This window comes from Lepidochelys olivacea (genome assembly GCF_965140295.1).
Source record: "Lepidochelys olivacea isolate rLepOli2 genome assembly, chromosome: 1".
Lineage (NCBI taxonomy): Eukaryota > Metazoa > Chordata > Testudines > Cheloniidae > Lepidochelys > Lepidochelys olivacea.
Genome location: NC_140411.1, coordinates 329832545 through 329846084, shown reverse-complemented (window position 1 = coordinate 329846084; position 13540 = coordinate 329832545). Strand labels below are relative to the sequence as shown.

The 13540-nt window shown below is 41.8% G+C and overlaps 1 protein-coding gene across 4 annotated transcripts in view; it reads right to left on the bottom strand.

Annotated features, from left to right (window-relative positions):
- FBXL13 (F-box and leucine rich repeat protein 13) overlaps positions 1-13540 on the bottom strand; it is a 197825-nt gene that overhangs the window by 25739 nt on the left and 158546 nt on the right. For all 4 annotated transcript variants that reach the window (XM_084630203.1, XM_084630205.1, XM_084630204.1 and 1 more), the window contains one exon: positions 4494-4577. In XM_084630203.1, coding sequence (XP_084486329.1) covers positions 4494-4577 — 84 coding nt within the window. The remainder of the gene's footprint in view (positions 1-4493; positions 4578-13540) is intronic.

Genomic DNA, 13540 nt, shown 5'->3' with positions numbered 1-13540 from the left:
TGGCCTTTTGTTATGATGGAGGGATTCACCATCAACTAAGTAGCACTCGCTAGGCAAGGGTCATGGGTTCCAAAACTGTGTGAATGGAGAGAGGCTGGGGACAAGTATTAATACTTGGTGGCATGGGCCCCTTGGTGAGGGCCTTACATGCTGATTGCACTTCCTCCTCTCTCCACTGTGGAATATCAGAGCTAATTTTGATTTCATTAGAAGTCTAGTTATAGGCTGCTGAGCTCACTTTGGGCTGACAGTGCACCAGCACTGGGGCTCCCCTACTATAAGCTGAATTCACCTAAGAGCTGAAATCACTGAGTGTTGTGTTAAGTAGTGGGGGAGCCTGAAGATATATTGTGGAGCAATTTGCGGGACGGCTGGTGAAGCAGTTCGACGCGGAGCAGTGTGTGGATGGCAGGAGCTGCTTGTGGGCCGTGGAGCTGAGTGAAGGAGTTCATGGGGCGGCTGGCGGAGCGGAGCGCAGCTGAGTGAAGGAGTTCGTGGGGCGGCTGGCGGAGCGGAGCGCAGCTGAGCGAAGGAGTTCGTAGGGCGGCTGGCGGAGCGGAGCGCCGCTATGGAGCTATGGGGCGGTCAGCTTCAGATCACGTAAGGTGCCTCTTACCCCTGTCCCATTTCCACCCAGATTGGGAGGTAAAGCTCCGCCGATAAACTTTCGAACTCTGGGGCTGCCCTGACCAGGGACAGAGACTTTTGGGGCATTGGACTTTTGGGACTTTGGGTGATTTGGGGTTGCTGGACTCAAGAACCAAAGGGAAAAGGGCATGCCCCAATTTGCCTGGGGTGGGGTTGTTTTTGCTCATGGGTTGTGTTATGAATCCTGTTGGTGGTGTTTCCCCAACATAATGCCACATTGTTTCTCTCTGTTATTAAAAGACTTTTGCTACACTCAGACTATGTGCTTGCGAGAGGGGAAGTATTGCCTCTTGGAGGCGCCCAGCGGGGGTGGTATATATTGGTCCCAGGTCACTGGGTGGGGGCTCGAGCCGGTTTGCATTGTGTTATTGGAATGGAACCCCTAGATATTGAACCCGGCCCTTGTTGCTGCCAACTCTGACGGGCAGAAGGGTTACATATAGATGAGAAACTGAATATTTTGCACTGAAGACAAGCTTTGCGTCTAAACATCATGTGACAGTCCTCTTGATCCTTATATAAAAACCCAGATGGCTATATACTGGCTTTCATAAATTAGAAGAGATATTTCTGTTCTGACATTGTTTATGTTTCAATTACATGGAACATGTAAGAAAGTCCAATCAGAATTGTTCTCTAAGGCATCAGTTCTGCCAGTGGCTTGTCTGTAGATCTTTGTGTGTATGCAGAGTAAAAAAATTAAATCCAGATGCATCTCCTGGGGTGTAGTAGGGACTGACTCATTCCTATAATATATGGCTTTAAAGTTATGGATGTGGAGTCCTATAATGGAAAAAGCTGTGGGAGTCAAAGACTGGGGTTACACAATGGCAATGCCAACACCTGCAGCCATGGGGTCCCCCGCTGCTTATGGCATGAGTGTGATGATCGCCAGTGAATAGGAGATCTCAGCATTTCTCTGTCACATGTAGTCAGGAGTGTTTATCAGGTGCAGTTTAAAGTATAAACTGCAGCTGCTGTTTATATCCTACTCCAACTATTGTTCTCATTTGAAGTAAGATATAAATCCCACCTCATTGCCCACTGGCAATGAGAACAATCTTAAGTTCCTGATTAGTGTTGATTTATGTCATTGTGATATGGAAAGGAAATGTATGTCTCCATACTGATTTTTAGAAAATGTGGAGAAGGTAAATAACATGACATCTTTATAGTGTCAGCAAATCAAATATTATAGTAATCACATCACCTTCTTTATGATAAATGAATAAAACACAGGCCATTTTCTTTCCAATACAGGTGTTTGCTCGTTAACTAAATCTGGGATAGAGGTGAGCATGGGAGTTTGTCTTATTAAGAATTAAGGTCAATTTCAGAAGATCTCTATTTTCAAGCATCTCAATCCTGACACTCATCTCATCTGCACACCCAATGGCCCAATTTCTGTTGCAAATCCAGACACTTTCTCTCTGTTGTCTCTTTCATCAAATTCAAGCTCCTTCAAGACCTTCCACAAACAAGCTTCTTCCTACCTCTCTGGCCTTGTCACCTTTCACCTCCCCAAACTCTCTCTTTGCTTGATGCTCATCTAACTAACCTCTCTATTTCCTTCTCCCACACTCACATCAATACTACCGCTGGTCAAAAAAAATGGATTCCAATTATTTTTTGTAGAAAAATGCAGTGTTATTGAAATTGAAATGTTTCAGAAAATGTTTGATTTCAATGACATTTGATTTTTCAATACTTTTTTTAAACAAAACAAAATTTTCAATTCAAATTGAAACACATTTTTATTTCATTTCAATTTTTTTATAGGAAAACCGAAATTTTCTGTGAAAATTTTCAAATGAAATCATTGGCAATTTTTCACACAGGTAAAACTTGAGTTTTCAACCAGTCCTACTAGATAGCTTCTTTTATGCCTATCTGACTTGTCTGCCACACTTCCCCCCATCCTTCTTTAAATCCCGTCTCAAAATCATTTCTTCAGGGAAGCTTATCATCTTTAGATAGTTATATTAATAAATATATCAATACGGGGAAGAGGGATAACTTAGTGGTTTGAGCATTGGCCTGCTAAACCCAGGGTTGTGAGTTCAATCCTTGAGGGGGCCATTTAGGGATCTGGGGAAAAAATTGGGGATTGGTCCTGCTTTGAGCAGAGGGTTGGACTAGATGAGGTCCCTTCCAACCCTGATATTCTATGAAATCAATACAGCAACTCCATAATCTTATTGTCTTTGCCATTGTTCTCTCAGAATTTGTCATTTCCTCCTGTTTCTCTTGTCTTAATTTAGGGCCCAATTCAGCACATGATTAACCTTCAGAACAGTAATCCCATCCTACTCAGAAAAGCAGGTAAGCATGTTCTTGAAGTAAATAACATTTACTCATGTAATTAAGTATTTTGCAGAATTAGAGTGTTAGAGTCTACAGGCAGAGACTTAGGTGGAAACGTTTAAAGGTCTTTGTGGAAAAGTGTGATGCACTTTTGCATGTGCAAAATGCTCAGTGTGCACATGTAAATCATGCTTGAACATGTACAAAGATATTTGCTTGCACAAGTTATCCTCTATTTGTAATCGTACTTTAGGCGCTCTTCATGCACAACTTGTGAATGCATAAAAGTGTATGCACATATATAAAGTCGAGGCCTTAGTTGTGTATTGTTTCCAAAAGCACCATGAAGATCTACGATGCTATATCAATGACAATTAAAACAATAAAGACAGAAACAAAATGATAAATCAGAATTTCAATATGCAAGTAACCTTTACAGTCATACTGTCAATGTGACAAATCTTCAGCTGGAAAATAACATCACTGATAATAATTAAAAACAGATGCTGCATGCGTCAGTAAATCCGAAACTTAAAACAATTCATCAAACGTGCTGTTCCAGTGAAATACTGAGCTGAAATAAAGTATTTTTATGACAATTGCTAGACACTTTGAAGTAAAAATGTTTAATTACTGTATAACTTTATTTAGAGGTCAGAGTTTCCAATGAATGCAAATAGTTCCCTCTTTAGTAACTTCAAACTGCGGGTGGCTTCAAAACAAAGGTTGTTTCTATACCATGTAATTACTTTCCCTTTCTGATCGCATTGTAAAGATATAGCTGCTGTTAGATTGGTTGTTAACTGAGGACACCTTCTAAACAAAGATATTGGATATGTTTTCTTTCTAAACTACCACTACACAGAAACATATAAAGCAATATCTTAAAGAACACATCTCATGGTCACAACTGTAACCAAACAGCATCTTTATGTTGTATACAGCCCAACATTACAACTTCAAAAGTGCAGAATAAATCAATCATTTTAGAAAGGAAAACATTTATGACATAAAAATGTTTATGATGAAATTCACTAAGGTCGGATTGAGATGGAGAATAGGTGGAAATAGAGACAAGTTATAAGCAGGAGCAGAGTGATGAAGGTTTTTTGAAAGTGAGGCTTATGAATTTAAGACTGATACATAAAAGCCAGTGAAGGGACTCCATGAGTGGAGGAGTGTCACAGTTAATGCAATGTTACAGGAAGATATTTAGCTGCCGTATTTTGGATTGACAGAAGAGGAGAGTGGGGAGGCTAGAAAGGAGAAGGTTAGAATAATTGATATTTAGGAAGGTGAGTATTTTAGAGATAATATAGAGGGAGAAAATTTAAAATTCACTGATGGCCATAATATGCTGGGAAAAGGAAACAGAAAAATCAGTGATATCACCAATGCTGCAGGATTGGGTGATGGACAGTGATTGAGAGGGTTTTAAAGCAAAATAAGCTCAGTTTTTGACATTGTTAATTTGAGAAAGCAGAGGGACTTCTACGAGGACATCTGTCTATATCCCTATAAAAGGGTCTGGTTGATCTTACCTGAATTCCCATATCAGTGATCTTCCTACATTCAGATACAGAAAGTTCCTTCATTCTTCTAGTGTGGGCCAGGGCTGCCAAGCTCTGAAAACACATCAAATAAATTTCAACTTTATATTATAATAACACATCTGTGAAATAACATTTTGTTAAGATAGATGATAATAATGTCCTAAACTTACAGCATCTCGCACCTTCCATCTGAGGATTACACCTTTTAAAGACATTAACTAACTTACCCAAACAATACCTCTGTGAGATATTATCTCAGTTCTACAGAGTAAAGTGAGGCCCAGAGATGTTGAATTAGTGAGCTGCCTGAAGTCATATAAAGAGTTCAAGATAGAGTGAGGTCTCCTTCCTCTGTTCTATCCTCCAGAAAATGATCCCTTTATGTAGCCATCCTCACATGGTCCAAAGTAACATCATGTTGATTTGTACTCTTTTCTTTAGAGCTAGAAATAATTTTCATTACATACCAGCTCCTTAAATTAATTAAATTCAATTAATACTTCTGAGTTCCTTAGGGAGAACTGCCATCTGATGTGGATTTCCTATCTGTATCCACTCATGTTTGGAAATCAACAAATGTATGGCTTTTCTGCAGATCTCTTCACTCCAGCCAAGTTAGATAAAAATTGCTGTGTGGTCTTTTAAAAAATTGTTTGTTGAAAAAACAACAACCATGAACTTTTTCATATAAGTGAGAAAAGGAAGTAGAGAAAGCAGAGATGCATGGTATGTTTTCACTTCCAGTAAACAAATTAGCATTTTCATAAAGTGAACAATTTCACCGATTTGCTTCAAAATTTTGGACTGAAACAAGAGCTTTTCACAAACAAGTCTACATTAACTATGTGGGCAAAAAACAAATATTAGTTGCAGTTCTTCAACCAAGCTTTATATTCAATTATTTTACATTTAAATTATGCCTCAAATCAAGGGCCAAATGGTTCCTGTTAAGCACAAGCCAGAGGTAGTATACAGTCAGACTACCCTAGCAGGAGCTCCAGGGGACATTGTGCCTGCAGGGAGCAGTTCCTGTTTTCAGGAGTGCAACTATGGCAAGTCCCAATGTTGGGAATAGAAGATAGTTTGAATTTTCTTTTCCTTGTGCACTGGGGGCAAGGACCAGCACAAACTGACCATCGTTCTCAAGCCCTAAGGAGAATGAGAGTTTTGATGTTTAAAAGTTTATACTGATGCCAAATGTCTGGGGACTTGCACGCTTTACAGTAGTAAAACCAAAACAAAGTACAAAGTGAGCCTTCAGAAAACAAATTTTTCATTTTCTTCTATATGAGTGGTGTGTGAACATTTTGACCAGCAAATTATCTGCTATCTTTCAGAACAGCCATGCTGCTCAAGAAGGAAACGTGATAAAGAAAAATAAGAATGTGTAAAAATAGTCTGGGATCCAGATGTGGATACTATTGTGCTGATGACAGAAGCGTAGATTTTGCCAATTCTGGAAACCTAGACCACTGAAAAAAATAGGGTTGGCAGAATTCTTTTTGTGTGTGGTAAATTCGACAATTAATATTGATTATTATTTTTAATCTTTTTTTCTGGTTTTTATCGTTTAGAATAAATTTTCAGAGTTTCACAACGGGACTGCTGGATGCTTTCAGGTACAAGAGGCGGCAAAGGATGCAGTCCTGGCAGGGTACAGCAGATACTTCTAGCCAGAACCGCAAAGAGGAGGACTAGGCCTGGCTGCCTGGCCTGCTGAACAGTTCCTACCTGGAGGCAGCCCCTCACTCCCAACTGGTGAGTGAGCCTGCAGAGAGCTCCCTACACTGCCACGGAGTCAGTGACACTGGATCCCTGCAAGCACAAGGTGCAGGCCGGGCTGCGCTTGCCCACTGTTCATGTATTTTTTTTGTTGATTTCAGTGTGTCAGGTGAAATCAACATTTACTGAGTAACTATTTAAATCAAATCCTGCCACACCTAAAAATAGTAATGAAAAATATAAGATCCTTCATCCTGACCCCAGCTGAAGATAAAGAAGATTTAAAACAAACAAAGGGAAGTATTTCTTCACACAACGCACAGTCAACCTGTGGAACTCTTTGCCAGAGGATGTTGTGAAGGCCAAGACTATAACAGCGTTCAAAAAAGAACTGGATACGTTCATAAAGGATAGGTCCATCTGTGGCTATTAGCCAGGATGGGCAGGGATACAAACCCATGCTCTGAAGTGTCCCTCGCCTCTGTTTCCCAGAAGCTGGGAATGGATGACGGGGGATGAATCACTTGATGATTACCTGTTCTGTTCATTCTCTCTGAAGCATTGGCCACTGTAAGAAGAAGGCCTGGGTAGGGACCGTCGAATCGTGGAAGTCAATGAATGGCTATGCAGGTGGTGTCGGAGAGAAGGCTTTGGATTCTTTGACCACGGGATGGTGTTCCATGAAGGAGGAGTGCTAGGCAGAGACGGGCTCCACCTTACGAAGAGAGGAAAGAGCATCTTTGCGAGCAAGCTGGCTAACCTAGTGAGGAGGGCTTTAAACTAGGTTCACCGGGGAAGGAGACCAAAGCCCTGAGGTAAGTGGGAAAGCGGGGTACCGGGAGGAAGCACAGGCAGGAATGTCTGTGAGGGGAGGGCTCCTGCCTCATACTGAGAATGAGGGGCGATCAGCAGGTTATCTCAAGTGCTTATATACGAATGCACAAAGCCTTGGAAACAAGCAGGGAGAACTGGAGGTCCTGGTGATGTCACGGAATTATGACGTGATTGGAATAACAGAGACTTGGTGGGATAACTCACATGACTGGAGTACTGTCATGGATGGTTATAAACTGTTCAGGAAGGACAGGCAGGGCAGAAAAGGTGGGGGAGTAGCACTGTATGTAAGGGAGCAGTATGACTGCTCAGAGCTCCGGTACGAAACTGCAGAAAAACCTGAGTGTCTCTGGATTAAGTTTAGAAGTGTGAGCAACAAGAGTGATGTAGTGGTGGGAGTCTGCTATAGACCACCGGACCAGGGGGTTGAGGTGGATGAGGCTTTCTTCCGGCAGCTCGCAGAAGTTACTAGATCGCACGCCCTGGTTCTCATGGGTGACTTTAATTTTCCTGATATCTGCTGGGAGAGCAATACAGCGATGCACAGACAATCCAGGAAGTTTTTGGAAAGCGTAGGGGACAATTTCCTGGTGCAAGTGCTAGAGGAGCCAACTAGGGGGTGGGGAGCTTTTCTTGACCTGCTGCTCACAAACCTGGAAGAATTAGTAGGGGAAGCAAAAGTGGATGGGAATCTGGGAGGCAGTGACCATGAGTTGGTTGAGTTCAGGATCCTGACACAGGGAAGAAAGGTAAGCAGCAGGATACGGACCCTGGACTTCAGGAAAGCAGACTTCGACTCCCTCAGGGAATGGATGGGTAGGATCCCCTGGGGGACTAACATGAAGGGGAAAGGAGTCCAGGAGAGCTGGCTGTATTTCAAGGAATCCCTGTTGAGGTTACAGGGACAAACCATCCCGATGTGTCGAAAGAATAGTAAATATGGCAGGCGACCAGCTTGGCTTAATGGTGAAATCCTAGCGGATCTTAAACATAAAAAAGAAGCTTACAAGAACTGGAAGGTTGGACATATGACCAGGGAGGAGTATAAAAATATTGCTCGGGCATGTAGGAATGAAATCAGGAGGGCCAAATCGCACCTGGAGCTGCAGCTAGCCAGAGATGTTAAGAGTAACAAGAAGGGTTTCTTCAGGTATGTTGGCAACAAGAAGAAAGCCAAGGAAAGTGTGGGCCTCTTAATGAATGAGGGAGGCAACCTAGTGACAGAGGATGTGGAAAAAGCTAATGTACTCAATGCTTTTTTTGCCTCTGTCTTCACTAACAAGGTCAGCTCCCAGACTGCTGCGCTGGGCATCACAACATGGGGAATAGATGGCCAGCCCTCTGTAGAGAAAGAGGTGGTTAGGGACTATTTAGAAAAGCTGGACGTGCACAAGTCCATGGGGTCGGACGTGTTGCATCTGAGAGTGCTAAAGGAACTGGCGGCTGTGATTGCAGAGCCATTGGCCATTATCTTTGAAAACTCGTGGTGAATGGGGGAAGTCCCAGATGACTGGAAAAAGGCTAATGTAGTGCCAATCTTTAAAAAAGGGAAGAAGGAGGATCCTGGGAACTACAGGCCAGTCAGCCTCACTTCAGTCCCCGGAAAAATCATGGAGCAGGTCCTCAAAGAATCAATCCTGAAGCACTTACATGAGAGGAAAGTGATCAGGAACAGTCAGCATGGATTCACCAAGGGAAGGTCATGCCTGACTAATCTAATCGCCTTCTATGATGAGATTACTGGTTCTGTGGATGAAGGGAAAGCAGTGGATGTTTTGTTTCTTGACTTTAGCAAAGCTTTTGACATGGTCTCCCACAGTATTCTTGTCAGCAAATTAAAGAAGTACAGGCTGGATGAATGCACTATAAGGTGGGTAGAAAGTTGGCTAGATTGTCGGGCTCAACGGGTAGTGATCAATGGCTCCATGTCTAGTTGGCAGCCGGTATCAAGTGGAGTGCCCCAGGGGTCGGTCCTGGGGCCGGTTTTGTTCAATATCTTCATAAATGATCTGGAGGATGGTGTGGATTGTACTCTCAGCAAATTTGCGGATGATACTAAACTGGGAGGAGTGGTAGATACGCTGGAGGGCAGGGATACGATACAGAGGGACCTAGACAAATTGGAGGAAATCTGATAAGGTTCAATAAGGATAAGTGCAGGGTCCTGCACTTAGGACGGAAGAACCCAATGCACAGCTACAGACTAGGGACCGAATGGCTAGGCAGCAGTTCTGCAGAAAAGGACCTAGAGGTGACAGTGGACGAGAAGCTGGATATGAGTCAGCAGTGTGCCCTTGTTGCCAAGAAGGCCAATGGCATTTTGGGATGTATAAGTAGGGGCATAGCGAGCAGATCGAGGGACGTGATCGTCCCCCTCTATTCGACATTGGTGAGGCCTCATCTGGAGTACTGTGTCCAGTTTTGGGCCCCACACGACAAGAAGGATGTGGATAAATTGGAAAGAGTCCAGCAAAGGGCAACAAAAATGATTAGGGGTCTGGAACACATGACTTATGAGGAGAGGCTGAGGGAACTGGGCTTGTTTAGTCTGCAGAAGAGAAGAATGAGGGGGGATTTGATAGCTGCTTTCAACTACCTGAGAGGTGGTTCCAGAGAGGATGGTTCTAGACTATTCTCAGTGGTAGAAGAGGACAGGACAAGGAGTAATGGTCTCAAGTTGCAGTGGGGGAGGTTTAGGTTGGATATTAGGAAAAACTTTTTCACTAGGAGGGTGTGAAATACTGGAATGTGTTGCCTAGGGAGGTGGTGGAATCTCCTTCCTTAGAAGTTTTTAAGGTCAGGCTTGACAAAGCCCTGGCTGGGATGATTTAATTGGGGATTGGTCCTGCTTTTGAGCAGGGGGTTGGACTAGATGACCTCCTGAGGTCCCTTCCAACCCTGATATTCTATGATTCTATGATAAGACAGGATACTGGGGTAGATGGACTATTGGTCTGACCCAGTATGGCCATTCTTATGTTATGTAAAGAAATTGAATTTTCCCCAGTGGACATATCTATCTTTGAGGGTCAATCATTACTTTCAAGGGAGTCACAAACAGCTAGAAGGTTTCTCATTTTTGCTCACCAAAGCATCCCTTTTCAGGTCAGCACATAAGCATGTGTTTAAGGCCCAAGTGGACGTAAGCTTGTGCTTAAAGTTAAGGATATGTTAAGTGTTCTCCTGAAAAGGGGTGGCTTTAAGCATGTGCTTAAATGCTATCCTGAATCAGAGCCCAGGCGTTTGGTGGTAGGTTCAGACTTGTGGAGTGGCCTTTTTTTCAGTACCATTTCTATACTGCCATTTAGAACCAACATTAATCTACTTTACCCAGTAGTGAATTACTAACGTTCGTTAAAGATTTTTTACTAAACTATAACTAAAATTGGCATTACTTCATATCTAAACTACAACTATTTTGTACAACTACAGTAATATTGGGTCCTAGTATATAAACCACCCATTTACAAAATGAACACCAAAGTCTCAGGTACTATTCCTTATTGGGTTTTTTTACATCTGAAAACTTTATAATCCCTTCTAAAAATGTTACAAGTACCCATTAACCTAGAATAGATCATCCAAGATGCTCTGGATCTGAAATCTGATGAACACATCAGAGTCCACTATGTAAGAACTATTCTCTATTATTATTTTCACTACAATAGAGCCTAGGGATTGACAAGAATGAAGCCCCATTGTGCTAGGCACTTCATTAATAATATGTTTGGCAAAACAAGGAGCGCAGGCTATTTAGGGGGAAAGAATTTTGAGAGGCACTAAATCTCATAGTTACATAGCAAGACTATTATGCCTTCAGTTTGTAAAGCACAAGACTGTACAGCCAAGTTCCACTAGAGTAGCAATGCAGCAAGTCTAATCCACCTGAAGTGGTCCAAGAAGTCATTGGGAGTCACAGTTATTCTTACCACAATGTATAAAATAGCCTATACTCATAGGAATTTTTACATCTATTGGTAGATTTTGATTTTGTGGATGATTTGATTCTATAATATCACCTGGTGAGCAACTTGGAATAATTGGGAATATGATGAACCGGCTCCAGTCATACATGACAGAATGGTCCGTTAGTATCACTTGGTGAATCTTCATTGGTATAGTCTGGAATCATATATGGTGCTGTGCTCCCCAGAATTCTCTCCTGGCTCTGAATCTCCTCATTCTCTATATCAGGGCCCTGGAGATTTGTGGAAAATATGATCTAAACTATCATTGTCACGATGACAGAATCTACTCATCCACTTGTCGATATTTATCACAGTTCAATCACAATGCCTTGCTGCCATATGCATTTGAAAGAAATGCTGTTCTACATTGAAGTTGCTGCTTAGCATCTGCTTATCTTTTAATGGTGCCCACTATCCAACATGCTTATCTCATTCATAACTCTGAAGGGGATATGTGGTTTCAGAGCACCTTACTAAAAATACCTAACATGAAACTGGCTGAGATTAAACCTCAGTAAAACTAAAGCTGTGTTGATTGTATCAGGTAGGAGGTGTGAAAAGAACAACATATACTTTCACCTCCTAATCAATACTAGGGAACTCCTTAAGAGAGCTGCATTAGCCCGTTCTTCCAGCACCTCCATTCTACAAGGGGCAACAGTCTATGCATCTGTACTGGTGGATCTCCCAGTTTTCCCTTCCCCCAAACTCCACTGTGCAAGTCCAAGCAGGAATCTGCTGCAAAGTAGTGCTAGGCAGCATGCAGAGCATGTGCACCCACTGCCTGGGCTCTCGAAATTCTATCTGTCTTCTTACACAGTGAAATCATATCAGTTCCATTGTGTCTGGGAACCCCAATGGCCACAGAGAAGGGGCAGAATGTGTCCCCAAGTCTTTGGCACAGCATACGTATTAGTTAGCTCCCTTAGAGTTCATCTTTAAATCCTTCTTATTCTGTTCCAATCTATCACTGTGACCTAGATTTATTTTTTTAACCAATTTATTTTAGAAGGTTTTAAAAGAGTGTTTCATTTACTTTATTATTGGGATGGACAAGCATCTATTGAACACAGTTTATTATTGTTGTTTTGCACAGGCTTCTAGCAGAATAGAAAGTGACCATTTACTCTGATTATTGAGAGAGGATCTTCACTTGCTAGAGCCAAAAGTCATCTGAGGCTATAGCAGGAGGCAATACCAAAGGACAACTTTTTATTATGTATGCCCACACACTGGAAGTCTATGCCCTCAAATCCTTCAAATACAGGCTGATATGAGTTTACTGTTTCTCACTAATAATAACCATGTGCCACTTTATTTTCAACTTGTGCTGAGACTTTGATCCACATATCTCTTTATACGCTTAAAGGTCAACAGCTATAACGTATGTTGGTTTGCTTTTGTACAAATAGTATCTCTCATTTAGAATTTTGCTTTCCTACATTTTCTGGTGTGCTTTAAAATAAGTCAAAATATGTTCTGATTAGTCCAGAATTTCTACTGTTGCACAAAGCATTACTGTTAAAGTTCTAGAGCTTGATCTTACAAATCCTTACTCCTAAGAGTACCCCCATCAAAATCACACACACTGCCTGTGTGACTGAACAAGCCACTTAGACCAAAATTTTCAAACTGAAGTCAGATACCAAATTCCATATTTAAATAGTGACATGGCTTTTCAGAGATGCTGAAGTCAATGGAGATTGCAGGGGCTCAGCAATTCTAAAAGTCAGGCCACGTGTAATCCCTAAACATCGATTCAGGTGCCTAACAATAGGAAATGAAGTTTGAAATGTTTGGCCATTGTGTGATTAGCCTGAGGTTACAAAAAACATCTATTCTTTTATGTAGGTATAAACAAGTGTCAGAGTAGTTTTCCTCTAGTCGAAACCAGACTTACGAGCATGTCAACTATGTGATGATAAATTACTAAATACAGGTAATTCCTTTCCTGCTCTTGATGTTTTCTTTCTTTAGAATACCTAGGGAAAGTTATATTTTTTGCCTTAAATTATTATAGAAAATTTATACAATTAACTTTCATTGTACAATGCTCATGGTAATTGCTGCATTACAGAATCTCTGCTAATAATGAACCTGTTTAGAGATGGTTGCAGTATAACTATCTGCATATCATGCCAAAAAATAATCCTATTAGAATCATAGAATATCACGGTTGGAAGGGACCTCAGCAGTCATCTAGTCCAACCCCCTGCTCAAAGCAGGACCAATCACCAACTAAATCATCCCAGCCAGGGCTTTGTCAAGTCTGACCTTAAAAATATCTAAGGAAGGAGATTCCACCACCTCCCCAGGTAACGCATTCCAGTGTTTCACCACCCTCCTAGTGAAAAAGTTTTTCCTAATATCCAACCTAAACCTCCCCCACTGCAACTTGAGACTCCTCGTTCAGTCATCAGCTACCACTGAGAACAGTCTAGATCTATCCTCTTTGCAACCCCCTTTCAGGTAGTTGAAAGCAGCTATCAAATCCCCCCTCATTCTTCTCTT